The sequence below is a fragment of the Grus americana genome, chromosome 14, assembly GCF_028858705.1.
Source record: "Grus americana isolate bGruAme1 chromosome 14, bGruAme1.mat, whole genome shotgun sequence".
Classification (NCBI taxonomy): domain Eukaryota; kingdom Metazoa; phylum Chordata; class Aves; order Gruiformes; family Gruidae; genus Grus; species Grus americana.
Window position 1 is genome coordinate 18,459,486 of NC_072865.1, and position 26,143 is coordinate 18,485,628.

Below are 26,143 nucleotides of genomic sequence, written 5' to 3' on the forward strand. Positions count from 1 at the left end.
TCCTTTACAACCTGATGGATAAATGGCCTTGTACTTGCTAGAACTGGTGAACAACATTAATGTTTTAAACAGTACCTTATGCCTTTCCCTCTTTGCATTAAACAATACCAAATGGGTGATGCTTTGATGCATTGGGTGTTTAGAAACAAGGTTTTCCCCCCCTCGATTTTCTAATTACATGATGTAAATTCCTCATTGTCAGTAGTCAGTAACATGAAGAGAAAGAATTAAAAGTAAGGCAGGTATATGATTTTCAGGTGGAAATTTGCATGGGTAGAAAGGAGAGCTGCATGGGGACAGACCCAGTTTAATATTAAGCCTCAATATGTATTAAATACGATGCGATTTATGAGATCTGTCTCATCTCAGACAAGTTTTATGGGGCATTTTTTAATTGCCTCTTATAAAAAGCAAAACGGAGTTGTCATAACTACCTCTCTCAACTGGCAGCGTTTGGCATGGTGAATAGTTAAGGCAGAGTTTGCTCCTTGCTCCAAGTCGTCATCATAGCCATGACAACTAGGTTAGACGCTGAAAGCAGAGAGCCACGCGTCTGAGACTATGGCCCTTTTATTTGTAAGAATACTCTTAAAATGTACAGTTTTGTGTTATTTTCCTCTAGCTAAAATTACCAGGAATGATGAGTAGTAACAGAAGTAGAAGACCTGGCAGTTTTGTGCAGGCCAAGCTTGCCAAGGTCAGCGTCAGATGGGGTCAACCTAGTGAGGCTACTTCGTGGTGGGACTGAAGGGCTTCATCTTTGCTGTGTTCATTCTGCTGGTTTAGCTCACTTTCGTTAATTACTTCAGATTAAAAAAAAATCCGTCGTGAAGACAGACTAACTGTGGGGTGCTGTGAAGACGAGCATTAAATTATTACAAGATACTTAGAAAACTTGGTAATGAGGCCTTGTGAATAATTAGATTTGTTAGAGGATTGCAATGGGATCGACTGCGCTGCTGCACAGTGGATCCAAAAGTCACTATTGCCTGTTAATAGCAATAGTAAATATTTACAGTTAGCTGTTATTTTTACATTATTAACATGGATTTTAATTAAAAAGTCATTCCCATCTGTGACTGGTAAAATAGAGGCTTTTGTAATGGATGTATTTGTTTTCTGAGGGATATATTTAGTGTGGATATACATGAGCAACCATCCCAAGAGACTGTCATGGTAATGGATCAAAACCAGGCTTTGTTGCAGCATGAGAAACTATAAAACCATGTGTTGCAGCTCCGTTCGGATTAAGGAGTTCATGCTGATAGACCCAGTCGTGGTCTGGCTGTTCATCAACAAAGGGAATTCCATAGCTTGTATCTTAAATTTTGTGTACTAATTCCTTGGTGGCTTTTGAGTTCTAGTCATGCTTACTTAACAGATCTTTCACATCAAATGCAGAAATAAATTTTCTTCCAAATAGTAATGTAAATAAAGAGCAAAAAAAAAAAAAGTTTAGATAGTGCCATCAAAAATATTTTAGATTTGCAGCTGCTTATATAAGTTTCTTTCTTTCTTTCTTTCTTTTTATGAAAACAGGTAATCAGATCCTCTCTCTTGGGACTTTGTCAAAAGATCAGGTTTATCCGTTGAAACTCAAGGGCATTTCCATCTGTTACTCTGCACTCAAATCTGCCTTATGTGGAAATTATGTCAGCTTTGGCGTCTTCAAGTTGTACGGGGACAACCACTTTGACAATGTACTTCAGGCCTTTGTCAAAATGCTGCTTTCAGTATCCCACAGTGACTTGCTAGTAAGCAATTACTCATCTTGGGAGTCTTTACGTGAAATATGAAATAACACCACCACAGGCTTTGTATTGTTATAATGAGACAGAGGGATCTCGAACAGCTCAAATGCAGTTTTCAGTTCAATGCCTTGAATTTATTTATATAGTAACATCTACAATACAGGTATGACGAACCTGCCGTGTGAAACGGGAGCTTTTCTAGAATTTTCACGAGGCTTGTCGTGAGAGAGAGAAATGCAAAATTTTGTTCTTTTCTGTACTTGCAAACCCATTTAAGTTGCCTGCATGCACTGTAGAACATCCTCACAGATTCAGCCATTCTGCAATTAGTTTCAATCTGTAAATTGTCACTGTGTATTCCCCATAAAATTGAAAACTTTAATTTTAAAGTACACCATGTTCCCACTTCTCTGTGGGAAGACAACAGATCTCGCGCAGTATCAGCCTAAATTTGAACTGTGACATTTTCTTCATGACACTTTAGTTCAGAACTGTCATTTTATTGCAGGAAGGGACAAATTCGGGATAGTTAAAGACAGTTAATACCCAGATTTCTGCCTGCCGCATAAATAAAGTCCTTGGAATTGAAAAGTTGCTCTCGATTAAAATTGGTGTATTGGTTGTATAGTGAAGTGCGCACATTTGGCACATTCCTAGCCATCCTAGCCATAAATGCCCGAAATAAAAGTCCTTAAGCGTACGATGCTGATGGGGCCAATGAGTTCAAGCAAGAACCTGCACAGAGCCTGTTACAGCACCTCCCTTAAGCGCAAAAAAAGTCCGTCTCTGAGATGATTTGGGGAAATCTGTGATAAATCTCAATAAGATTTCCTGCAGAAGGTAAGATACGGGCCGTAATCCTGTCAGACGGACAGCCTGGGCAGAACGCTGTGCTAGACTGATAGCTGTGTAGAATGTCGAAGCACGGTAGCGTTACTGTATTGTCCTGAGCTTATTTTATACTAATAGCAAGTTTATATCCTATGGTAAATTTGAACAGTTGCAATCTACCAAAGACAAGAAAATATTTTGTCTCTATAAATATTTTGATTTTAATGGCTAAAATAGAATTTATCACATAAAAACTATAAGATCATTCCTTTGTCATCTGTTAATGTTGTTAATATTAGTTGATGGTAATATCTATATTTACTATGAACGTGTACTCTTTTTTTCAGCAATATCGAAAACTAAGCCAGTCTTACTACCCGCTTTTGGAGTGTCTGACCCAAGACCATATGAGTTTCATTACCAGCTTAGAACCTCGTGTCCTAATCTATATTCTTACCTCAATATCGGAAGGACTTACTGCAGTAGGTAAGAATTACTTACGCTCGGCTAAAGAAAGAATTCAAGTGTTTAAGTATCTCGGATTTTTAAAGCAGCACATTCATTTGTATCTTAAAAAATAAATACCAAGTGACAATGGAAGATGCTGGCTTATGAACATTTCAAGAATGTGACTCTTTTGGTTAATGGAGTTAAGTTCTTTTTTAAACATCTAACCTGTAGGTTTTTACAGATAGTATTTTTAAATTGTCTTTTCTTACAAGCCAGAATTGTTGAAATTACTAATGTGCCTCCACTAGGATTGTACTGAAAATTCATGCATTTGTTATTCCGAAGTAAAATGTATTAAAATGTGTACAGGAATCTGTGGGGCTTTGTTTTTATTTGATCAACATAGCTGTTGTATAAATGATGCTTGTTCTGCACAGCTGTGATATGATTTGAGAAATTTAAAGGTATCTTTATCCATGGAAAATAGAAACCAGTTATTCAGTACTTCCTGAATATACTTCAGAGGAGAATCAGTGTAACAGAAGCATACTTGGAGTAACGATAAAAATACGGCAGTCTGATTGCAGTTCATTCTATTCTCTTGCATGGTTTAATTTATGCTTTTTAACCAGATGACTGTCCAAACATTTGAGGTTTATGCAGGAGGAGGGGAGGGCTGGTAGCCTGAAGTCATTTGGAATACGGAGGAGAAGATTGGGAATTTGGGGGAAGAAAAAATAAATCATGCAGTTACATTACGATCACCTAGGAATGCTGTGCATTTATATAGATTTTGACTGAGAGCCTGTTCAAACCTTACAGTAGTATTTATTGATTAGGGTGGTTATTAAGGGGGGGGGGGGGGAGAAGAACTTACAGCATTAGTGTGTATAGATGTTACTCTATAATAGCTGGTGTTTCTCATTACTGCCAAGTGTCAGTCAAGCCCCATAGGAATGTATGAATGCACCGAGACTCACAAAGCATTTGTGATGTTAAACACATTCAGCAGTTTTTGCTGCAAGAGGGAAACTACTCTTAGAGAGAAAATGAGTAGTGAATAGCTAAGCAACAGTAGTAAAGTAGTCTTCAGGTCATTTTATTATATAATGCTGAAATCCATCTTCTCCCCGATATTTGGAGTGCGTTGTCACCTGTAGTGATGGTGCAGCACTTTCTGCCTGTAGGCTGGTTCTGGGAGTCCTGCTGGTGATCCTTTGCAAATGGCTCTGTTGTACTCGGCCTTAGCCAGACTGACAGCTACCAGTTTAGCAAACCCTGTTCCCGACCTCCGTTATCGCTCCACGTTACGTCTCTTCCATTTGAGATATTGGTTATATTCATTTTGATAGGTCACTAGCACACCTGCTTTACCCAATTTGAATTCATGTAAAAGAGAAGGAAGAAAATGTAGAAGCTATATAAGCTTCAGCTTTCATGTGTTACATTTATTTTCCCCCTCTCAAAAAGTATTGCGTTCTCACTCAAGGTGGGGAGGAGGAGTAAGAAAAGGATGTAAGTTGAGTATCTGGGAGTTTAATTGTGAAGAATTACTAATTTTTAGGAACGTAGATGTTTTCTTAGAAAACTTTTATTTGGTAGAATTGCTGATATTCAGCTGAGAAAAGTATCAACAAAAATTTTAATAGCTCACTTTTTTTTTTCCCCCCACATTTCATAAACCATAGATTTGCTTAGCCAATGCTTTCCTTCAGTTCATCTTAAGGTCCTTAAGGTGGCTAGAATAAATACAAACGTACAAGACTCAAACAAACTGTGCAGGAATTTTAAACTTCACCTGACTTCACTGAAGGCTTGATGCAGTCCACCAAAAGCTATTATGCTCACTTTCAGATTCATTTTTTTCCTCGTTTACTCCGATTCTTCCAAACTCAAGTTTTTCAGTCTTTGAGACTTGCCAAATCTGTGTGTCAGTCGGTGAGACCCGGCTGCTTCCGTATTGCCCAGAGAGGATGTGCAATCTCCATCCCTGGAGATGCTCCCAGCCGCTGGACGAGGTCCTAAGGGACCTGTCTGATGTTGACCCTGTTTTGGGCTGGAGGTTGGTCCCATTTGGGTTCTGCCACTGATATTTTTCCTACACTTTCCACTTGCATTCTCCAGCATTCCAAACCAATTTTTTATTCTGTCCAAATGCCTGTGCAGCCCCTCATCTCCCTTGCACATTAAAAGTAATACTTATTTTCCATGATTAGTCAGCTGGAAAGTGCTTTTTTTTGTTGTTTTTAACCTTTCATGTTGAAGTGATGAAATGATTATTTTTCCTTAATGTCATGCTTCTTAATACTGCATGTGTTGATATTGATGTCAGCATTTAAATTCCTCATTTGTGTTCAAGAAGATTTATTTTTGTAGTCAACTGAATAATTTTCCATACTCTTATGACAACATGCTCAGATGAACTACTCTTTGGTCAGTTTATAACTCTTAATTTATTTTTAATCATCTCAAGACTTAGTTACCTGTCACTGCATTTTCTTAAGAGCCATTCCTCTAAATGTTTTATCCCTTTTAACATTTTGGTATTTGGGGCATTACCAATTGTCAGACAGTAAAATACAAAATTTATTTCTTATGTGTTACTTGGTCACACACATCATTCTGCCCTTGGAAAATGGGTAAGTAGATCCAAGCGTTGCCTTTTACACTGAATTACATCAGTGCCACCAGAACATCTCAGAATAGTAGGGCTCAGGGCTATAAGCCATCTGAGGGGGAACTGTGCTTTAAACTGATTAGAACATACAAGTCATTTTCAGAAATGTTTATAAAAATGAAATAGCTGTCTTTTTATTTTAAAAATTAAATACCAGGAGATCACTTCTCTTTCACAGAAAAAAAGTATCTGACTTTTTTCTCTGCTCCCTTTACGTACATGAAACCTTTGAGACTCGCGTTGTTGTCAGCTGTAGGATAAACATTCCCCAAGTCCTCATTTCTGAGGAGTGTTCATTCTGTTGCTGAGTAAATACCTTGCCTGATTCCACGCTTTATAAACACGGTGAAAGAATATGTATTCCTTCAGAAGCGCCTAGCTGTAAATCAGCTATAATGGAAGCCCTCATCTAAGCTTTTATTGCGAGGATAAACACTCCAGTAGTTCTCTTCTAAAGTGTTTACCTGGCTTTTTCACAGCTGACTCAGTGGATCAGAGCCTTTTAATGTAGTCTGCCTGGCATGTCACTAATCTCTGCAAAGCTTTTCTAATTCTTATATGATTAATAGTATAGTATGCTATTCATTGAGGAAAAAGTAAAACATTTTTGCTGTCTTGCTGCCTAATTTAGATGTTAAATTGCTAAATCCATTTGCTTTCCAGGTTTAGTCTCAAAGGCAAATAATGCCAGTATTGAACTGTAAGCAATTGATGGACAGGGAGAATACCACTTAAGTCCCTCTCCTTGCCTTTATGTGAAAAACAAACCAAAATCTTCTAATTTGCAGAGATTCAGCAATGTCGTTAAACTGTTGAAAAGTAATTCCCCTTCAACATATTGCTGTCATATTGTTGAGACCAAAAGGCATCTTCAAGTTGTTTGGGGCTTCTGTTGGCTTTTTAAAATGATATAACCCATTCTAACATGCATGCTCAACTTCCAGTTCCTTGAGCTAACGGCTGATTGGAATTGCCAACAATAGGCAAAACCACACAGATAATAAAAAAATGCACGTAAAGTTAGCCCCCAAACATGAAGCGCATGTGTATTGGCAAAGAAGAAACATAACCAGAAGAGCTGGTTGAATGTGATGGTGGCTGGTGTCATCCTTGTCCCCTGCCCACCACCAGCCCCTACTTTGCCAGCAAGTGTTTGACCAGACTACTGAACTGTTCCTGGATCCGTGGTGACACGCGTGGAGCTGGTGGGCATTTTCTGTAACCACGGCCTGCTGGCATCGTCATCCAAATGATTAGTTCACAGGTGATGGAGCTGAGCTGACCCGAAATGAGAAATGTAGTTTCACTGCATTCTTCCTGGTTATCCCAAGCTTTTATCTCAGTTTCTTTTATTATTCTATCTTTATTCGGTCTTCTCCATCCATTTCTTCTGTCCGTAGCCCAGATTTGGTAGCTCCTTGTTGCTCTTGTTTGTTCTATGGATTCAGGCTTGTCTCGCTAAGATTTAGTGAGAACACTATTGTGCTCCAACGCAAGGTTCCACGTGCCCAGAAGAGTCATTCAAGGGAGTTTGCTTGACACTTCCTGTCTGTTATATCCTTGCAATCAAAAAAAAAAAAAAAAAAAGCATAGGGAAGCATATTTGATATATAGTTATGGGCAAATTTAAGAAGCTCTTAACACTCATATCAGATTCTCATGAGCAAATGATAGCATAGACCTGTCTGCTGTCCTGCTAAAATCACTTACTGTCGAATGTAAAATATCTACTTGTACAGTATCAGCATGTTTAGAACTACTGCTGTTTTGTAAACTGATGATAGTGATTTACTTTGTATTATTCAATTTAAAAAGAAATAGAGTTAAGCACTGGTTTAGAAATACAGCAGAGCCCTCCTATGAAATATGTATTTTCAAATGTCTCACTTGTTGTTATTGATGGTGATTCAATTCCACCATGAATTGCATTTCTAGTTTATATGCAGGACTGGTTTGGTTGAGAACACGGCGAGTGCCAGATTCTGTGGTCTTTACTTTGGCAAGACTCTGAACTTTGAACTCAGCTTTGTTCCGGCAATGTATCTTAACGCCCTGCCCTGTTGAATTCAGTCCTAGGAAGCCCCTTGGTCCAGTGAAGCCAGAGTGGAGATGCTCCAGCTCGTTTCTGGGAGCTGTTAGATCGCTCTCAGCTGCTAAGTCAGCTGGTTGCTTTGGAAGATCAAGTCTTAGGAGACCGTTTGTATCTCCTTTGCCTGTAAACGTTCCTTCAGTGCTTATTTCTAAACACTCTTAGCAAAATACAATTAGTTTTTAGATGGCGAAGGGTTAATCGTGTCAGCACAGAGCTTAAGGAGTTAAACAGATACAGATCAAAATACTTCAGTGTCCAGAGGGATGTGTTTAAATGAACACTGCAAGGTTGGCAGGCCTCCAAATTAGCATAGTTTAAAGAATTCAAGGTACATTTAATTGGATCCTTCTAATCCCTTTTCCCTCAGAATGAGCATTTTAACAGTTTAATTCCTTTTGCAACCCCCACACATCCCTTACTCCAGTGGCCCATCTAAAATAAATACTATGAACTATAAAAGGCCTAGACAAGTCCTAGCTGAAGTCAGTGGCAACAGGATGGAGTCCTAAATGCTCCACTCAGTTGGAGCTGATGTTGGAAATTGCAGAGTATCAGCTAGGGCCGAACCTTGCACCCAGCAGGTTAAACCACCGCACGGATACAAGGAGCTTCAGCTGGCGTTGGTACGGCGAGGAGCCGGCGGTTGTTTAAACACGTGGCACCGGTCAGGACCGCAGCACCAGAGCTGGGAGGCTGCACAGTTGGAAATGGTTTAAGTCACGGCCACTGGTCTTGGGGCCAAGGAGCATCTCGGGTGTCCGGCCAGAAGGAGACGGCAGCTGGGCAGGGGGAAGGGTGCGCCACTGTTTTCAGGAGGAAGAGGAGAGGAGCGTGCCTGAGAACCAAGGACCAGTACGCTGTTGCCATCGTGCTGATGCATGGGAGTGAGCAGAATCCTCTCTCGCAGCGGTGGCACAGCAGGCAACACCTAGCAACAAAATAACTTACATAAATCAGACAGACATATTTACTCTGCAAATAGGTTTAAGCTTTTAATCTTCCTTACTTATAGAAACAGTAAGTAAAGATCTGAAGTGGCTTTTGCTTCTGCTTTTCAACAGTATCCTCCTTTGCTGTCGTGACTTTCAGTTTTGGGGACATTTATGAAGTATTTGCTAGTGACTGCTGTTGTGTTGTTGCCAGCCATATTTAAGGTACTTTAACCTACTTGAATTATTAGGTTTTAAGCAAAATGGCTAACTGGCTGTTCTGTGATCACCCTTTTACTACCTTTAATGGCCCTTGTTTGTTGTTTGCCACCTGACGTTGATTGTAAGCTATTTGGGGCAGAGAAACACTGTGAAATACTACTTGAGAAAAACCTGGACAACAGCTCTGCTTGATTTAACCTTGCCTTCTCAGTAAGCAGATCAAAACAGAATTTTAGTTTCCAAGAATCTGGAGCCTTCTGAATGTGAGACCAAATACCAGTAAAATTTCCACCCTCGTCCTGCACTTCCCAGTACGCGGAGGAGCAGCAGCGTTCATGCAGGAGTCAATGAAGTTCACTGGAGTTCATGATTTTTAGTGCATGGAGCTATCCAGTTACTCAAAAGCAAAGGTTTAATACTGCTAGGTGTTAATAAAAGGAGTCTTCAAAGCTAGTCAACTCATGTATCAAAAATAGACTTGTCGATGTATCGATTAGCCTAATGTCAAAGAGATTATTAAAGTTGAGCTCTCCGAGTACTATAAAATGTCATTATTAATTACTCTTTTATGGAAACAATTTCAAATCTGTTTCATTTTTTACACAGATACAATTGTCTCCTCCAGCTGTTGCGCTAGTTTAGACTACATCGTCACCTACCTCTTCAAGCACCTCGCTAAAGAAGGCAAGAAGACTCTAAGATGTAGAGAGATTTCACAGGATGGACAGAGATTGCTTCATTTCATGCAGCAGAACCCAGAATTTCTACAGCAGGTGAGTTAGCAGTCTTTTCTGTGGGGTATTACTACATTTCTGAATTTTCCTGACTTTTAGTGGTACTGAACACCGGGGTAGCATTGGCTATTTACTAACAGAACAAACCTCTCTGTGTTGGTATGCAACCTGGAGTAGCTTCAGCCGTGTTCTCATGACAACCAAAGGTTGGAGATATTTTTTTGTCATGCTGAAAAGCGTAGATACTCTATTTGGCTGTACAGTATCTTAAAACTTGGTGTTTCATTTTTGCTCCTTAAAAGGAGGTCTGTAAGATCATCAATATGTTTCTATAGACAAAGGGGAAGGAAAGCTCGTATTTTAAGAGGAAGAAAAACAAATTCTGGCATTGAACCACACATTTTGGTAATGAAATGTGTAAATTGAATGGCCGTATGCTATTGAGTTTGAATACTTTATTTTGAAGTAGGCGACTCAGTGGGATTTTTTTCCTGTTAAAGGTAAATACAGTAGAAATTAAATCTCGTGCTTCTGAAAAGGAAGCGGCCGCTGCAGTCCTTAGGAGAGATTTCCCCTTCCCAGGTTTATCACAGCCCAAGTACATTACAGAGACATCAGGATGTTCATAGCTACGTACCTCCGCATTTGCTCTGTGCCACGTTCCCTTAAAATCTCATTAAACTATTTGAAAATGTGTGTTTAGAAGAATCTCTGGATTCCTAGTGCAGTTGCAAAGATGCCGTTTCAGGAGAGGCGTTTCAGGGATCTGGAGGCTTTTAACGCCAATGGAAGTTATTAACAAAATGCAAACGACTGGTGTGGTCGTCTTCGTGTTTCCCTGATAGGTATGCTGTCATTTGGAAAAAGCCTGGCATACAGTCACCTCAGTTATTGTTGTCATTTGTTTACTGTTCTAATTGAAGGTGAAAAATAACTAATGGTAGCTGATATATTCCTGGCAGTATAAAGCATATTGTGAGAATATTAATGATGTTTATTATTGACATCATTATCAGAATATGATGATTCCCCTGTCGCATTACAGGTTCTTACATTTTACTTGCCTAATAGGGGAAACTAGCACTGAAGTCAGCAGTTGGGTATGTCAGATGCTCAGCATCGTACCGTGCATGCAACGCTTTGAACGCGAAGGACAGAACAGCAACCTGGGCGCTGGACTTTCCTGCATTTGTGGCAATCTTGATGTAATACTTTGGCTGTTAATATGCAGTAATCTTTCACTTCATAGCTTATGACTAGGCGGTGATCTGTCTTTATTAACTTCAGATTCTGCGGAATACGTTATATTTATTTTGAATGCAGGCTTTCACATACTCTTTTAAATATTAATGGCTGGTCTCCAGTAGTCAGCGTAAATATGATTTGCATTAGCACTAGTCATATCATATTGAGTGCCTCTGATGTCAACTACTCAGTGTACTAATATCTGACATCATCTCCCGAGGTCACTGACAACTTTGACCTTTATTCTCATGCACAGTTTCTGTAGTCTCAGAAGCTCTTTTGAATTGATTTGAAATTTTGACTCTTCCCTTTATGAGGCAGTAAAATTGATAATTATTCAGATGGGAACTGAGCACTGAGTGAAAAATCAATTCCACCCGCTCTCTGCTGCGTATAAAATTACTTCTGAGTCTGCTGGACTGAACGGATGGCCAAGGTAAAAGCAGCAGGCAGAAATAGTAGAGAGGATTAGCTGGACGAAACTAATAGCCTAAAGGGATGGCTTTTGAGATGAGGGAGTGGGCCGGTTGGGGGTTATTATCAGCAATGATGGGACTCATTGATCATATGTTTACATCAGGTTTCCATTGGGTTATAAATCAGCCCTGAATAGAAACGGAACCCAAGGCCTCGCGTTTTACCAGGGGGACGGCGTATTAGATTATTCTCACTTTCACACTCGGATGAAAAGTGAGACATTGATTATTCATCGGCTGGCCATTAAACACTGGTTTTATAGATGATTTGACTATCACGGAAGCTAATGAACAAGGTTGCTGCTTCATAACCAGCGGTTTCAGTTTTCAAGACATCTGTGTCGGTTAAGTAATGCATAACCCTATTAAAAGGAATGGGTTACAAATTGCTTGACAGTGCTGAAAAACTAGACCCTAATGACTAATTGTGCTTTGAGTTTAGAGAGGTTTGTCAGCTCTTTAAACTAAACTGATGCACCGATAACTGCAATTATTTACTAGTTAGAACATTTCTTCCAAGTTGGATCTCTGGAAGTAGCCGGGTAATTAACAGTTCCACCAGCGCTTGAGGAACAGCCGCCTCAGGTCGGACCGCTCACCGGGGAGCTACCCCACGGCCCGACCTGCCGCGGTCCCTTTCCTCTAGCCACGGAGATCTCTCGGGGCTCTTCTGCCGGGCGGGGGGGTGCGGACTCTCCCCCGGCCGGTCCCCAGCCCGCCGGGACGGGCAGCGGCCCCGGACGAGCTGCCAGTGCCGCGGGAGCAGCCGCCACCCGCCCGCCCGGCCCCGCTGCTCCGGCGCCCTCTGCTTCCCGCCCTCCCGGGCCCGAGGCGGGGACAGCCGCCTCCGCGGCACCCGAGCGGCTCCGCCCGCGCAGCGCCACGGCAGGGGGAGGCCGGTGCCGAGCGGGCCTGAGGAGAAAGCGGCGGGCGGTAGGTGCGGGCGGCGGGACAGCCCCGCGGGCGGCGGCCCGGGGGGAGCGGGGAGGAGCGGGGCGGGACCGCTGCCCTCTGCCGGCGGGACGGCGGCGAGGCCGGGCGGTGTCCGGCGCGGCCGGGCAGGGTGACCCGCGGGAGGAGCGGCCCGGGTCCCTCCTGCCGAGGCTGCCCGGGGCGGAACCGCCGCCTCCCGGAGGGTGTGTGGGGCTGGCCCGCCCGGCAGGCACGCTGTGGGTGATAACGGTACCCGAAACGGCAACAGAACGGTTCCGTTGCTTTTCTGCACCTACGCTTACAGCTGAGCACTCCGCTGTTAAATGAGGCTATTCCGCGTCTGAATGCAGTTCAGTAAATAGGTGTATATGTCCGTGACCGGGGCTTTCGTCTTCTTTAGCCTCTGGAGTAGCAGACGTGTAGAATTAAACCCTATTAATTCTTACGTTATTTGCTTACGTGTGTCCCATAGCAGTTCTGGTTTTTTTAATAGATTGATGTGACTGTACAAAGACGGGAGCAATAGCAAACATGGAAGTGAAACAACTTCTTCGTGTTTAGGAGCACGTTACAGCATCCTTTTAAAGTCCAACAGCGGTTCTTGGCTTTGGCCCTACTTTTTGCTGTGCCACGGGCTTTGTTCCCTTGGGCAAGCTACTTAGTCTGAGCTTAATCTGCAAACAACTGCTTCATGACGGTGTCTTACGACTAAACTGAATTAACATGTGTAAAGTAATTTGCGATACATGGATAGAAAGCGGTATTAAGTTTATTACATTCAACTATTGCTGTTATATTATGTTGTTTTATAAGCACTCTACTAAATAATTTTCAACTTTTCTATGCTGCTATTCCAGGATTGTCGAGTGAAGCTGGTGTTTGCTTTGCTTTATAAATGAAAGTGTAATTTTTGGGTTTAAGATGCTATCTTTATATTCTGTTAATGCTTATCTTGCTGAATTTGGCTGTTAGTTCAATTTGGGTATGTTAAAGTACTGTTCATGTTCAGTTCTTTCCAAAAATCAATCAGTTTTGTAGTGTCTTTCGCTCGTAGTTCTGACAAACGTTCCTAAGAGCTGTGCGTGATAGGTAAAGAGCTCTGTTTGCGTAGCCATCATTGAAATAACTCCGCGCTGGATGTGGAAGAGGATGAACGGTTGGTTGGTTGAATAGAAACAGGATTTCAGGGACATTTCAGTGTTCACCTCCTTTCCTGGGTGTTTCTTGGAGAGGTGCGTTAGGTATAGGGGTAACGAATGAGGGAGGGTATTGCATGGTGATTACATTTCTGCACATCCTTTCCAGGAGGATCGCGTGGATAAGAATAAGGAGGATTCTTTTGGTGAGTTTGAGCGTTGTACCAATGTTTGGATTAGATCTGCACAGTGCCTGCTCCAAGACCCAGCGTGCAGCCAAAGTGATCTCCTCCTCGCTGGCGCAGGAGCAGTGGTGAGCGGTTTGGTGTTCCCGGAGGTGGAACGGCGCTGCATGCCTCCGCGGCACGGCCAGTCGGGAACCAGAAGGAACGTGCCTCCTGGCCGGCAGTCAGGCCGGCTGGCTGGCTGCTTCTCAGCCCAGGCGGGCCCACGGCAGGGGACGGTTCTGGCGGACAGTTGTTGTAGGGCTGGGTGGCCCTTCTGAGGGGTCAACATTTCTGGGGGCAACGGGTCGCGAGCGCGGCAGTAGGGAAAAAGCAGCATGGATGTGGGAAGATCCGGCGTTTATCGCCATAAGGAAATGTGGTGGAGTACATGAGCTGGAGAGGGATCTCTAGGGAAGGAGCGTTAGTAGGTAGAAGGTATGTGTGTGAACAAAGAACGTGGAGGGCATGGGTGAGTGTGGTAGCACTGAAAAAGGGAGCGAGGATGCAGTGTCAGGAAGATGTGTGGCTTGATGGGAAAACCTCACCAGGCTGCTCATTGGAGCGGAGCGCTTGTGACTTAGAACTTCACGGAGTGACGAAGATGCACTAAATGAAGCAGCACAGCAGCACTGCGTAGCAAATGTAAAACGGAAAGTAAAGATGCCAGTTGGAATGAAAAATCAAGTGGCATTGCTAAAATAAAAATGTATTATAAATTGCTACTTTCCTTTTTTCCATTTTGTGCTGTAAAATCAGCGATGTTTTTGTTTTTCAGGTAAACCTCAGTGCTACATACAGCTTGTGTGGAGTGATGCACAGTAATTGAAATAAAAACTCAAAGAGGAGATGTGTTTATAATGCGTGCTTCATGGCCCGTGCAGAAGCACTTGCGTATAAGCACGTCACGAAAAGAAATCTGAATTGTACTGACGGGGGGCAGTTGTGTGAGATGTTGAGTACCTGAGCACCTTGAGCCACATATGTGAGCATATGCTTCATTTCGAGAGCAGAACAAACCCACAGGTGCGATTGTTCCTGGGCTTAAAATGAATGTGTTTAAAGGATCGGGACCAGAGTGCTCAGCTTTTGCCAGCTTGAGCCTTGACTGGTTTGATGCAGCAGCGAGAGGGATTTTCATTGGGACATCTGTTTTCAGCCTCTTAGCACAATTTAAAAATGTTACCCAATACTATCATAACTTTCTTTATTAATTGAAAGGGATGGAGATATACCAGCTGTAGCCCAAGCCAGCAGAGACTTGGGTGGCTAAGCAACAGAAAAGGCACCATATTGAGTGAGCCAAAATTCAGTCTCAAAGTCATTTATTTTAACCAGTGACAATACGTTTAGACTCTAGTGTTTCAATTTGATTGATGGTTTAATATCATATATAATTTTTTTAATGAAGGGAACCCATTTAAATATGTTAACATTTGCACTAGTAGTCTCCCATGTACATAACTGCATTTAATCGTTACTCTGATTGTTTTTGTGGTTGTGTAATTTGTATCAGCAAAATAACTATGTCAAAGCAGTCTTATCTTAATGAAAAATATGGTTACTTCTCTTTTAACCTTACTTCTTACTGCACACGTATAAAGGCAGCGGCAGGCTCAGTATCCCGCATATTGCTAAACGTATAGCTCTCCCTACATGAGTATTGTCAATTAAGAAATCAAAAAAATTAATGAGCTTAGTGTCTTTTCTAATTCTGCTTTGTTTAAAGCCTTGTTGTGATTCGTTGTCATGTGAATCGAGTAATTTAATTTTAAGACTTTTAATGTTAAAATACATCATCATTAGTGATGTATCTGAAGATTTCACGCTCTTAATAACGGCGCTAAATCAAATTGGGAAGCTCCTCTTAATCATCCGAGCTGCGCTAGAGTTGACACAACCAGTTTTGGGGGCCGGAGAGAAGTTTAGTTCCGCGAAGTAACAAGTATTATACAGAATTCATGTATGGAAACAAAAAAAAAAAAAAAAAAAAAAAAAGCGGCGACTCGGCTTGCAGCGCAAACCGCTAGAGGTGTCAGTGTTGGATGTGCACCCTCGGGCTAGGCAGCTGGTGTATGTATGCTTTTGTTTATCGGTTACTGGTTTATGTAGCCTTTAGGCCAGCACATGAAACAATCGTTCCTACAGGGTCAGCTGCTGGTCAGAAGCAAAGTAAGAAAAGACTTTGCCTTAAAACGCCTCAGCCATAATTTTAGTGCAGCTGGCACCTGCTACTGGTGCACAGCGGGAGGGTTAGAGGTCAAAGAGGCAGTTGTTCTAAACTCAGTGATGGCTTAAAGGGACTTGTAGATTAATCTGCTTTATTAACTTCTGTATATTAGATAACTATTGCACTGAATGACAGTCCGTCTTTCTGAATAAGTCCCTTCACCTCTTTCTCATTTAAATTGGCTTTTGAGTAATGAATATTAAATAGAATACATTTCAGGGTAATTAAATGAAAACATTAGGATGATGTTGTTTTACAATCATATCTGTAAGTTTCTTGTGTATTTATCTTGCATTTATTACTGTTCATTGCTTTTTGCTAGCAGAACAAAAAGCATAAATGTTTCAATTAAAGAGGAGGAACTGGCTGTATTTCTCAATAACCTCCTGTCTCCTATGCTGCATAAATATTTTCAAAAAGCAAATAAGTTTAAGGGGAAGTATAAAAATGTTTTATTCCTTGTTTACTCAGCACAATGTAATACTTTACATTACTTGGAAATGTTTGATTTCTGCTGGCCCTGGTCGTTTTATATAAAATACTAAGAGGTGCTGGTTTGGGGAAGGGCAAAAAAAAAAAAAATTGCCATTCCGTAGAATCTAACTAGCGATATGAATAGCACCAATAATTTTGTAAAGTTCACATTATAATTCAAAATCTGGTTAGAAGTGCTGCTTGCAGTCTGGAAAGAAAGCAATATCTTTACAAAATGGATAGGGAAAGGTAACAATCCATTCCATGATCTGCTACTGGCAGATTTGCCATGTGAGTAATGAAACTCGCTCTCGGTGAACAAACACCCTCCCATTCCCCCATTTAAAAAAGAAAAAAAAAATCAAGTTGAAAATTCTAGAATAGGAGTGACTTACAAAGATGCTTAATTGCCATTAGATATGATAAGTGGCCCGTCGAAGCTTATAGCAAATGAGATGATGCTTGTGTAGAGATCCGGTGCCCGATGAGGCAATTGCCGCAGCGTTCTGACCCGCTCAGTGCTCGTTTTGAGCAAATGGAAAGGTGTGCGTGAGGTAAAAAGGGCTCTTTCGTTGCCAAAAACTTCCCAATGACTGTCACACACAAAATACGTGTCCCACTTAAGCTCAGCAGATTTTCGATTTTCAGGACTCTGGTGGAGTTGTGCCCCAAAAATCCACGCGTTTCCTAGGCTCATAAATTGCTGTCGTCTTTGTGATCCTGAGAGGGATTTGTGTGCTCGGGGTGTCTTCTGAAATCATGAGATCCAGAAACTGAGTTTGTGGGGTTTTTTCCCTGATGTTTACTTGTTTGTTTGTTGGTGGGGTTTTTTACTGAAAATTGAGATTCTTGTGTATTTACGTGCCTCCAGGAACCTGCACAGTTTAAAAGTAAAACACATTTTTTAAAAATCCCAACATCGCTACAGATTGATGAGATTTGGCAAAGCTGTTATTTTATGTCAGCTTGGCTTAGCATAGTGTAGGTTGGCTTAGTTTAACTTGAGCAAATCCTCCCAATGCTTTGCTGGGCACATCAGAGAAGAGGCAGTTTAGCTGTTTGAAAGAGCACTACACACAAAGGACTAGTACACAACATGGGATTTGACCTTTCAGTATAACCGTGTTTCTGAATTCATGATTTGTTTCCCTTTAAAAAAAAAAAAAAAGAAATAAAAAAAATTAAAAATGAAGTGTGTGCAACCATTCTTTAAAATCTTTTTAGCGTGACAAGTAAAGTAATCTTCCATTGATACTTAAAAGTCCATCTGCAGAAATTCAGGGAGAATGTTAGAGAGACGCAATATCTATTGAAATGTTGAGTGTCAAACTGCCAGGGTAATGTATTTAGTATGAAATATAATATTCAGTGCATTTTGTTTTGATGACTGCATGAAAGAGCCTTGTGCTCTTATCCTTTGTTGTTGTTGTGAAAGATGATATTCACTAAGAAGTGTTGGTGACTATTCAGGACACAGTAGCAATATGCTTATTGCCATCTTTATCATCTGTCTTTTATGTTTATTTGCAATAGCTTTGGTTACAGTTCTGCTCGTCAGGATAACAAAAATACTTTTAATTGCTCCACAGAAGAAATTAGAATCAATTTATGAACAGTTGGAAAACAGACGAGGCTTGAAATCTGTTAGGCAATTGGTAATTAATACTTGGATTAGGCTTTTTAAGTTCTGTGCTAGTACACTGCTCTGCTCCAGCAGAGTGGAGTAGGTCACTTTGCTTTACGCAAGGTCCTTGAACAGTGGTTAGAGCCAAGCTTCTCGGTTTGTTACACTCTTGGTTTCCTTCAAGGTCTGGTTTAAAAGCCCAGCCTGCCTCCCTGACCCTGCTGATTATCTCTGTATCGGTGCTCAACTAAGGTAAATATGAGTAAAGTAATTACTCTGGTTCTAATTTTCTCTGTGCTACTGGTTACTGTTGCTGGGGCGGGGGGGTGCCTCTGGGTATGCTGCTGGCAGACGTCCACAGCGTTTGAGCCTTAGGCTCAGGCTGCCTGCAAAGCCCAGCTGCCTTGTGGCAAGCAGCATCAGGGTCTTGGAAGAGATCTACAGATCTCTTCGTGTTGCTGCAAGGCCAGGTGGATTATGGGATAGATGCTGGGCTGAACTTGACGGTGAGTGCAAGTTTAAGCCCAGCTTAAGGACCGCTCCTTGGCGTGTGGGGCTTGCGTCCCTGAGGGTTGCACTGAGCACGCTTCCACTCAGTGTCGGCGTGAGTCTAGTTCAGATTCAGGGATAAACGCACGCTCAGTGTGAGATACCTTGAAGTTCCTTGGACGAAGGATTTAGAGCTGATCATATGCTCAGCCTTTCCCTCTGTATGCAGCTTGTTACATTTCTGGAACATTTCTGTGGATTAAGTTTGAGATTAGCCTCAAATTGATTTTAGACTAAATTATTTTATTTTTCCAGGAATAGCATTTTCTGACCTTGTCTTCCCTCCCCACTTGACTGGCATTTTGGAGGGCCTTCCTGTAATAGAGGTTTCAGAAAAGTACCGATCCAGCAGGCAAAGATACCAATTCCTGTGCTGAAATCCTGATGCGACGGTGAAAATCTCAAGATGCTTTTGTGCATCAACTCCCAGCACTTGATGCAAGGGAAGGCACTGATGAATTTCTCAGGAGCTGGAGAAGAGAAGGGTGACGGCTCACATTTGAGGGATTTAAAGATGATGCACGCTGTAAGTCCTAGTGTCAGTTAAGGGGAAGACTGAAAGATTTAGACATAGGACCATTAACATTCCTGAAGATAGACTCTTGCGGGAAGGCGTTGGTGTAGGTGAAGCTGCTGTTCCCTTCTCCCAAGAGAATTAAATAATCTGTAACTAGTCATTTGGTCAGAGATGCTGGTAGTAGGCACTGACTTCATTCTGTGTCACCTCTCAGATAAGATGCTGGAGGTGCAAGAAAGGGAGAGGCTCTCACGAAGTGGACTGGAAAAAATGCTTAAGGATCTTCTTCGGAGATAAAACTAACTGGGTTTCCAAAGACCTGAACCTAGCTGCTTCTTCGTTGACTGCTAAAAGCAGAGGAAAATGTGTATTAATTTTTTATAAGGTTTTTAAAGAGCTCAGCCTTCTCCTACACCAAACCAGCCTGAAGTTTGTGTTACAAAGTGTGGCAGGTTGTGCATTCCAAAAGTCCCAGTTATTCATAGTGCTGTCATCTTTAAAAACAGCTGTAACGCTGTATAGTTATGGCTGGTTGTTTGGAAATGGCTGAATCTAAAATAAACAGCTTAGGTTAATTTAAAATGACACTCCAGTATCTGTAACTGGAAAGCTCTGAATGCTACCAGCTAAAGAATGCAGATTAAGGGTTGATGTCACAGTCTTAAATTATTCCAGCCTGAGGTGGAATAATTTGCTGTCTATCAGGGAGCGCAGATGGATAAGCAAAAAGAAGCTGTGCAGATACACGAGTTTGTAAACATCTGTCAGCTACACCAGATATCCAAATACAAAATCTAGCACTTCAGGCAGCATATGAGTGTGTGACATTCAACAGAGGGTTTACATGAAATTCAGCACAGAAGCAAGTCAGCACACCCTGGAAGGTAATAATTAATGAAACGTATCCCCTCCTCCCAGCAGAAGGAGGAGGTATTTCATTCATCAGGCGTCTTCAGTGTTGCTGCAGTTAACTGTTCCGCTTCCAGAATTTAATGGAGCCAACCCTTAGACTAGGCAAAACTGCTCCATCCCGTGAGACTTACTGCTTTGCTGTAGGTGAATCTATAGCAGCCAGCTGGCTTCTCTTCTCCATCCCCGATGGGTGCCTGCTCCCCCAGGAGCATGGTCTCCCTTAGGATAGGTGGACCCAGTTCTGATAGGCGAGACTGGACCCGAGTAGTATAGTCCTTCACTGTGGAAATTCAGATGCAACTGTAATTTGAAAAGAACGTGTTCTGTCGTGTTGGAATATGCCCTCAAATTAGAGGGGAGATACTAAAATTACTGGTTGAAAACATGCTAGTATAGGGCAAAATCTTTCGCTGCGAACAGCTCGTGAGCAGGATGTGGCTGCTGCCCGTGTTCCAGCTGTGTTGCGGTGACTCGCTAGCGTAGCACCAACATCTGCTTTGTCATCCTGTCGACTGCCTGAAAGGCAGTTCACTGGCTAAAGGTAGATGATAAAAGTAAACCTTAGCTTTGAAAAGTCCGCTTTGCACTACTGGTCTGTGTTATTGTGCTATTAACATATGAAAGCTTATTTTAACAGTAAAAAAAATAGAAACTGCGGTGGATCTGGTGCGGTAAATTCAATGGGCATGTTGCAGATGCTTGTCATTAGCATTAAGGTATCATCCAAAATGTATCCTTTGGAGTCTGTGCTTGTGTTTCTCTTTCAGATACAAAGTCAGGTTTGACCTAAGTTAGTACAATCTTATTTTATTATTTCTGCCAGCTCATGATTTGGACCTACTTCAAGTGAAGTCTCCCATGCTCGTGGCCCTTTGGCCAGTTCTAAAGACCTATCCAGGGAAATGCCAAGCTCCATGCTCCCTGTAACGGTTCCTTTTTCACATCTACAGCCAGCTTTTCCATCCCTTCTGAACAGTGGGAGAAGAGACTTTCCTGGCAGGACATAACATGTAACTGATAGGAGTATCCTGTCAAAGGTACGGACACTTAAATTGTGTGCAGGCATATACTAGTTCATGGTATGCAGTGTGTCACCCAGATGCCTTGTCCCGGCATCAGGATTGGGGTTTCTTCAGCCATTTATGCCTTAATTGTTTTCATAAAAGGAAACAAAAAGGCCAGACCCAATTGAACTATTCCAAATTGACATACAAGATTGGGGGGTCTCACGATTTTATTAAGTCTTGGTAATTGCTGCAGCTTCTTCACGCTTCAGCTGTTGAATCATGAAATTTTAGTTATTAATGTTTATTTACAGAGAGAGAGATTAAAAAAAAAATCATAGAATCCCAGACTGGTTTGGGTTGGAAGGGACCTCAAAGCCCATCCAGTCCCACCCCCCTGCCACGGGCAGGGACACCCTCCACTAGCCCAGGTTGCCCAAAGCCCCATCCAACCTGGCCTTGAACACTGCCAGGCATGGGGCATCCACAGCTTCTTTGGACAAATATATATTGGAAGTACGTATAAATAGGGTGAACCGCTATATTCTGTGAACAGAAATCTGGAGGAATCTAGCCCATATAGGCTGGAGGAAAAGCTTGGGCTGAGGGTAGCTGAGAAGGCTGGAGCAGAAGGGCCATTGAAAAGAGCTCTGTGGTTGCCTTCGCCTGATTTCGTGGCCCTGTGATTTGCCTGATGTCTTCTTCTTTCTCTCCTTCCCTCCTTCCACATGTCCTCCCCTCTTCCTATACATGCAATGAAAATTAGCAACAAGACGGAGCGAGGTGAGAGGGTGCCCAGAAGGAAAGCCGCTGTAATGTGACTCGGCCCCATTATTCGGAGCCGGAGGTCGAGGCTGCCCCTGTTGGCCGCAGCACCAGCCTTCCGTGCTTCTGCTGCTCCGGAACAACTTCTTTAAAGCTCTTTGTTGGTCTAATGTCATTTCCTAATGCAGCGGGACAGGACACGTGATTCTTAAACTCTTATATATTGCAAATCTCAACTGATTTGCTGTTTCTGACAGTTAAATATTTTTAGTTCAGGAGGAATGGGCTGGTTCTCACTTTCATAATAAATAAAATCTTTAGTTTTCTTATTTCATCTGGAAGTTTTAGCTTTGAACGTGGAAAATATCACTCTGAAAGTTAGGCTTTCTAGTAAAATAAATATTTTAAAACAACAGATTAAAATTTAAGGTATTTAATAATCTTGGAGCATTTAAATCTTCCTAATATTATTAGTAAATGATGATCCATTTATCGATATAGGAAGAATTGATGATGAAAGAACTGAGAACTCCGAAGGACATGTAAATTAGTAATCACAGCTCCTAAATTAAGAGTGAACTGTCTGAAGCTAGAGCTATAAAAATCTACTAAGTTTTGTACGCTAAACAATGAAAATCTGAATCTTTTTCAGATCTGCATGGGAAAAAAGAGTGTTCTTACCAGCTAAGTGGTTGGTTAAAAGCTGCATATGTTCTTAGACAATTCTAAATCTTTTGTCAAGGAATACATAACTGCTGTCTCTGGTGTTGACATAATGTTCTTTATGTTAAAATGTGATTAGTTGCAGCAAAATAAAATATTCATCTCAACATATAGGAGAGAGAAATGAGTTCCAGGACCTGCTATGATGCCAGTGCTCTCTATTGATAATATGGAGCAGCAATAAAAGCCTTTATAATGGAAAGACAGCTTCTTTTGAGCCCCAGTTAAAAAAGTTTTCATTGTAAGGGTTATCTTGACCAACATTTTCTTCTTCCACCCAAGAAAGAAAGAGGCTCTTAAGGAAGAGAGGCTCTGAAGAATTAATTTATTGGAAGAACAGTTCTTTATTCTTGCCTGTCAATAGTTCCTTTTGTAAAGAACAAATGTGTCAGGAGAAACGTTATTGAACCAGATAAAGGGATGCCCTGTGTTTAAGGTAAGAGAACAGAGGCAAGGTTGCTGTTTTGAAGTAGAAAATAGATTATCTGTTCCCCCGCCCCCTTTCTTTTTAATGTCTCTCTCCCCACCTTGAGACCTTGTCTTGTGCCCGAGTCAGCGTGAGGACTTGAGCCTGCCCAACGCCGCAGGCAGCTGTCCCGGCTCTGGAGAGCCTCTGTGCTGCAGAGGGTCTGTGGCAGGATCCGCAGTCATTTTCCTGAAAGAAAATGTTTCCGTTTCTACCAACAGGGTATTTTCCATCTAGAAAACAAAAAATCCGTATGTTTGATCAGTCCTGCTTCTGTGCTCTGTGCGTTGTTTTGCCATTGAGTTGCTTCGTGATCTCCAAGTAGATGATGAGAGTTTTGGCAAAGGTGGAGCAAGGAGGGTGTACCATAGCATGAGTTTCCCTCCGACACCTGCACGCTGAATACATGCACGTCTGCCTGAACCCCACCAGCTGCTTCTGCTGCCCGGTGAGAGGGACTGCAGGTCTCTAGCAACAGCGTGACCAACATTGGGTGATGGCTGGAAGGAGCTGAGGAAGTTGAGGGGGTGCCCCAGGCTCCGTCTGCATCACTGTGGCTTTGCATACAGCCTTTGTTCCTCAATCAGCCCCTCTGTAAAATGTGATGGTAATGCTGATGTATCTTTGAAGCTAACTAACATCTGGGAAATGCTCTGCAGTTCTCCAAACTAGTGAAATAAAAATGCAGACGGTGCTGTTGCTGCTGTCTGCTGGGCGCCCGCTCCTGTGCCTGGGTCCAGCTGACGGCCTGGGAGCGAGCTGGGCTGCTCTGGGGCAGCGATGCTGGCCACGTAACTGCGTTCATCTCCTCGTTTGTAGATGTCATTGGGCAAGACCTCATCTTTAGAAAATTGCAGTTATGATTTCTGTATGTGTTGCCATCATAAATAAAAATATATGTAAATGTGTCAGTAAATGGAAAAATAAAGGAAGCGGCACATAATTTCAGAGCTTTCTTCAGAAGCTTAAAGTGTTTCAGTTCCTTCGTGACCTGAAAAACTCAGGGGAGCAACAAAAAAGGACATAAATATATAGAGAGCTGCGTGTCAAGTATCTAGAATTTTTTTCCTGCATGGGTTGACCTGTTTCTCCTGATCACAGCAGTCTCAATCACTGATCACATGAGGTCTGAAGGAGGAGGCTGAGGATGTCACTTGTCAACGTAGGAAGAAGCTGTTCTATATAATGTGAAAATAGAGAGGTGGGAGAGGGAGAATTGGCAAAATTAAGTGAGATTCTGATACCTCTGCCTAAGAAAGAGTTAAAGTCTGGTACGTCACCAGTAAATGTGCTGTTTGCTCAGGCAAAGCTGCATTATAAAGTAGCATGAGCCTCGTCTAGCCCAGCTCTGTTGCCTTGCAGATGAATGCGTGCAGGCTCCCTCCTTCGACAGAGGTCCTTTCCAGCAGGGGTGCTCTCCTGGCGCTTGTTTGTGGGTGCCGTCTCTCTTGGAGTGTGCCAGCAGCGCTGCAAAGCGAAGGATCTGGAATGCAAACGGCTTGCTGTAGGCTCATGCAGAAGTAGCACAGGGAACCAAAGCTACAGAGGAAAACAAAGCAGCAGCTATAATTGTGATAGAGAAACGTGGAAAACAGGAAAAGGAAGTTTAAGGTTGTTATCATGGATTTTGGTGCCCTTCATCTTGGTGGAATTAGGCTCATAATTGCTGATTGTCTTCTGCTTGTGCCGTAACGCACTCCTGACAACCTCTGACAGAGGTCTTGGTTTGATAGGTGCGCCCCGATTTTATGCATGCAACTCTTCATGCCAAGCCATACACCTTGATGCTTTTTTTTTTTTTTTAATCTTTGCAAGGAGTGGGATGTCTAAGACATCTGCACAGACAACACGATAGGATTCCAAATTGTCCACCTCTGCAGGTAATAAACTTACATAACTTCATGAGAGGCATTAATCACTGTTCCCGAGAGCTCAGGGGCAGATGTTACAACCTTGTTCATATTAGTGCAGCGGTACCAGAGTCCCAGCAGTTCCTTTAAACCGACAACTTTGTGTGAAAGCATTAGTGCTTGGCGGTGGTGTAACCATCTAGTTTAATTGAAAGGAATGGGTTGACCCATGAAGAAAACGGACGTACGTGTGTCCGGGTACGAGCCCTAGCTAAGTCCTGAATGCAGTGTTGTTCCCTGTGCAGATAATGATTTCTAAAAGGGTTCTCATTAATCCTCAGAGTCAGAAGTGGAATTAAAAATGTTTGACAGTAGGATCTTGTCAGAGGAAAAGCTTGGAAGTGGGAGGGAGGCTTTCATGGTTTTCATGTCCTGGTTGGCCGATATCCAAACATACAATTAATAGTTGCTGTTATGTAGATTGCTTTGTGTTGACTTTGGGTTTATGGATTGTAACATTCATCATATGCCTTGCTTAGTAATGTCTGTACTGCTTACACACAGAGACAACCAAGCGTTTCCCTGGTGAATTTTGGACATTTTAGTCTTCTTCCATATTCAGGCCAGAAACTTTACTAAAATATTTGCTTTGCAGTTCCTTTGCGATTTCGTAGCAATTCTGGGCTACAGACCTTCAGGGCATCCTCATGACTTGTTTGAGAAAGCTGGAGTTTGAAGAGGTGGCGCTTCTCCCTCTGGGTCAGTTGTGACCTGGTCTCCAAGCGCGCCCTTTTGAGATTAAACATCACATTGAAAGTCTTCTACGTGCACAGCACTTTTTCTAAGAAATACGGGTATGTCAGTCGTGGGGCTCTGACTAAATCACAGCTTGAGTGAGTTTGTTTAATTACTTAACAAAATGCTACTGTCCTAGCAGTTGGCTTTGTTGTGAGCTGTGGAGATGAAAACCTGGAGATGAATGAATTATAAGAAGTCGTCGTTGTTCATGTGTGGAAAACAAGCCCCTATTAGTGCTTGTGCAGAGGTTTTGAATTATTTGCATTAGTTCCAAAGCAGTATAGAACTGGTTTTGTCCTATGAGTCATGAAAAATCGTTTGCCTGATACATAAACTGCGAAGTCAGGTGAAGAATTGGCCTTTCTCGCGCCAGACCGCATGTTCCTAACCGGAAAGTTCAAATAATTTGTGGACATCTCCGTTCCAGGTGATTTGTAGTGCTAGGATTCATCTTTTTCATTTAGTGAAACATGCTGTTTGACTTCGCCTTGGTCAGTTATTACAGGCTAGTTTGCAGTGTGGCAGCTCTCT

The 26,143-nt window shown here is 42.2% G+C and overlaps 1 protein-coding gene across 5 annotated transcripts in view; it reads left to right on the plus strand.

Annotated features, from left to right (window-relative positions):
* Window positions 1–26,143, plus strand: part of RANBP17 (RAN binding protein 17) — a 159,435-nt gene that overhangs the window by 124,610 nt on the left and 8,682 nt on the right. For 4 of the 5 annotated variants that reach the window (XM_054842044.1, XM_054842046.1, XM_054842047.1 and 1 more), the window contains 3 exons: window positions 1,540–1,754; window positions 2,930–3,068; window positions 9,559–9,725. In XM_054842044.1, the coding sequence (XP_054698019.1) occupies window positions 1,540–1,754; window positions 2,930–3,068; window positions 9,559–9,725 (521 nt within the window). Of the gene's footprint in view, window positions 1–1,539; window positions 1,755–2,929; window positions 3,069–8,862; window positions 8,956–9,558; window positions 9,726–26,143 lie in introns of those variants that run through there. The other variant, XM_054842048.1, reaches the window with a different exon arrangement.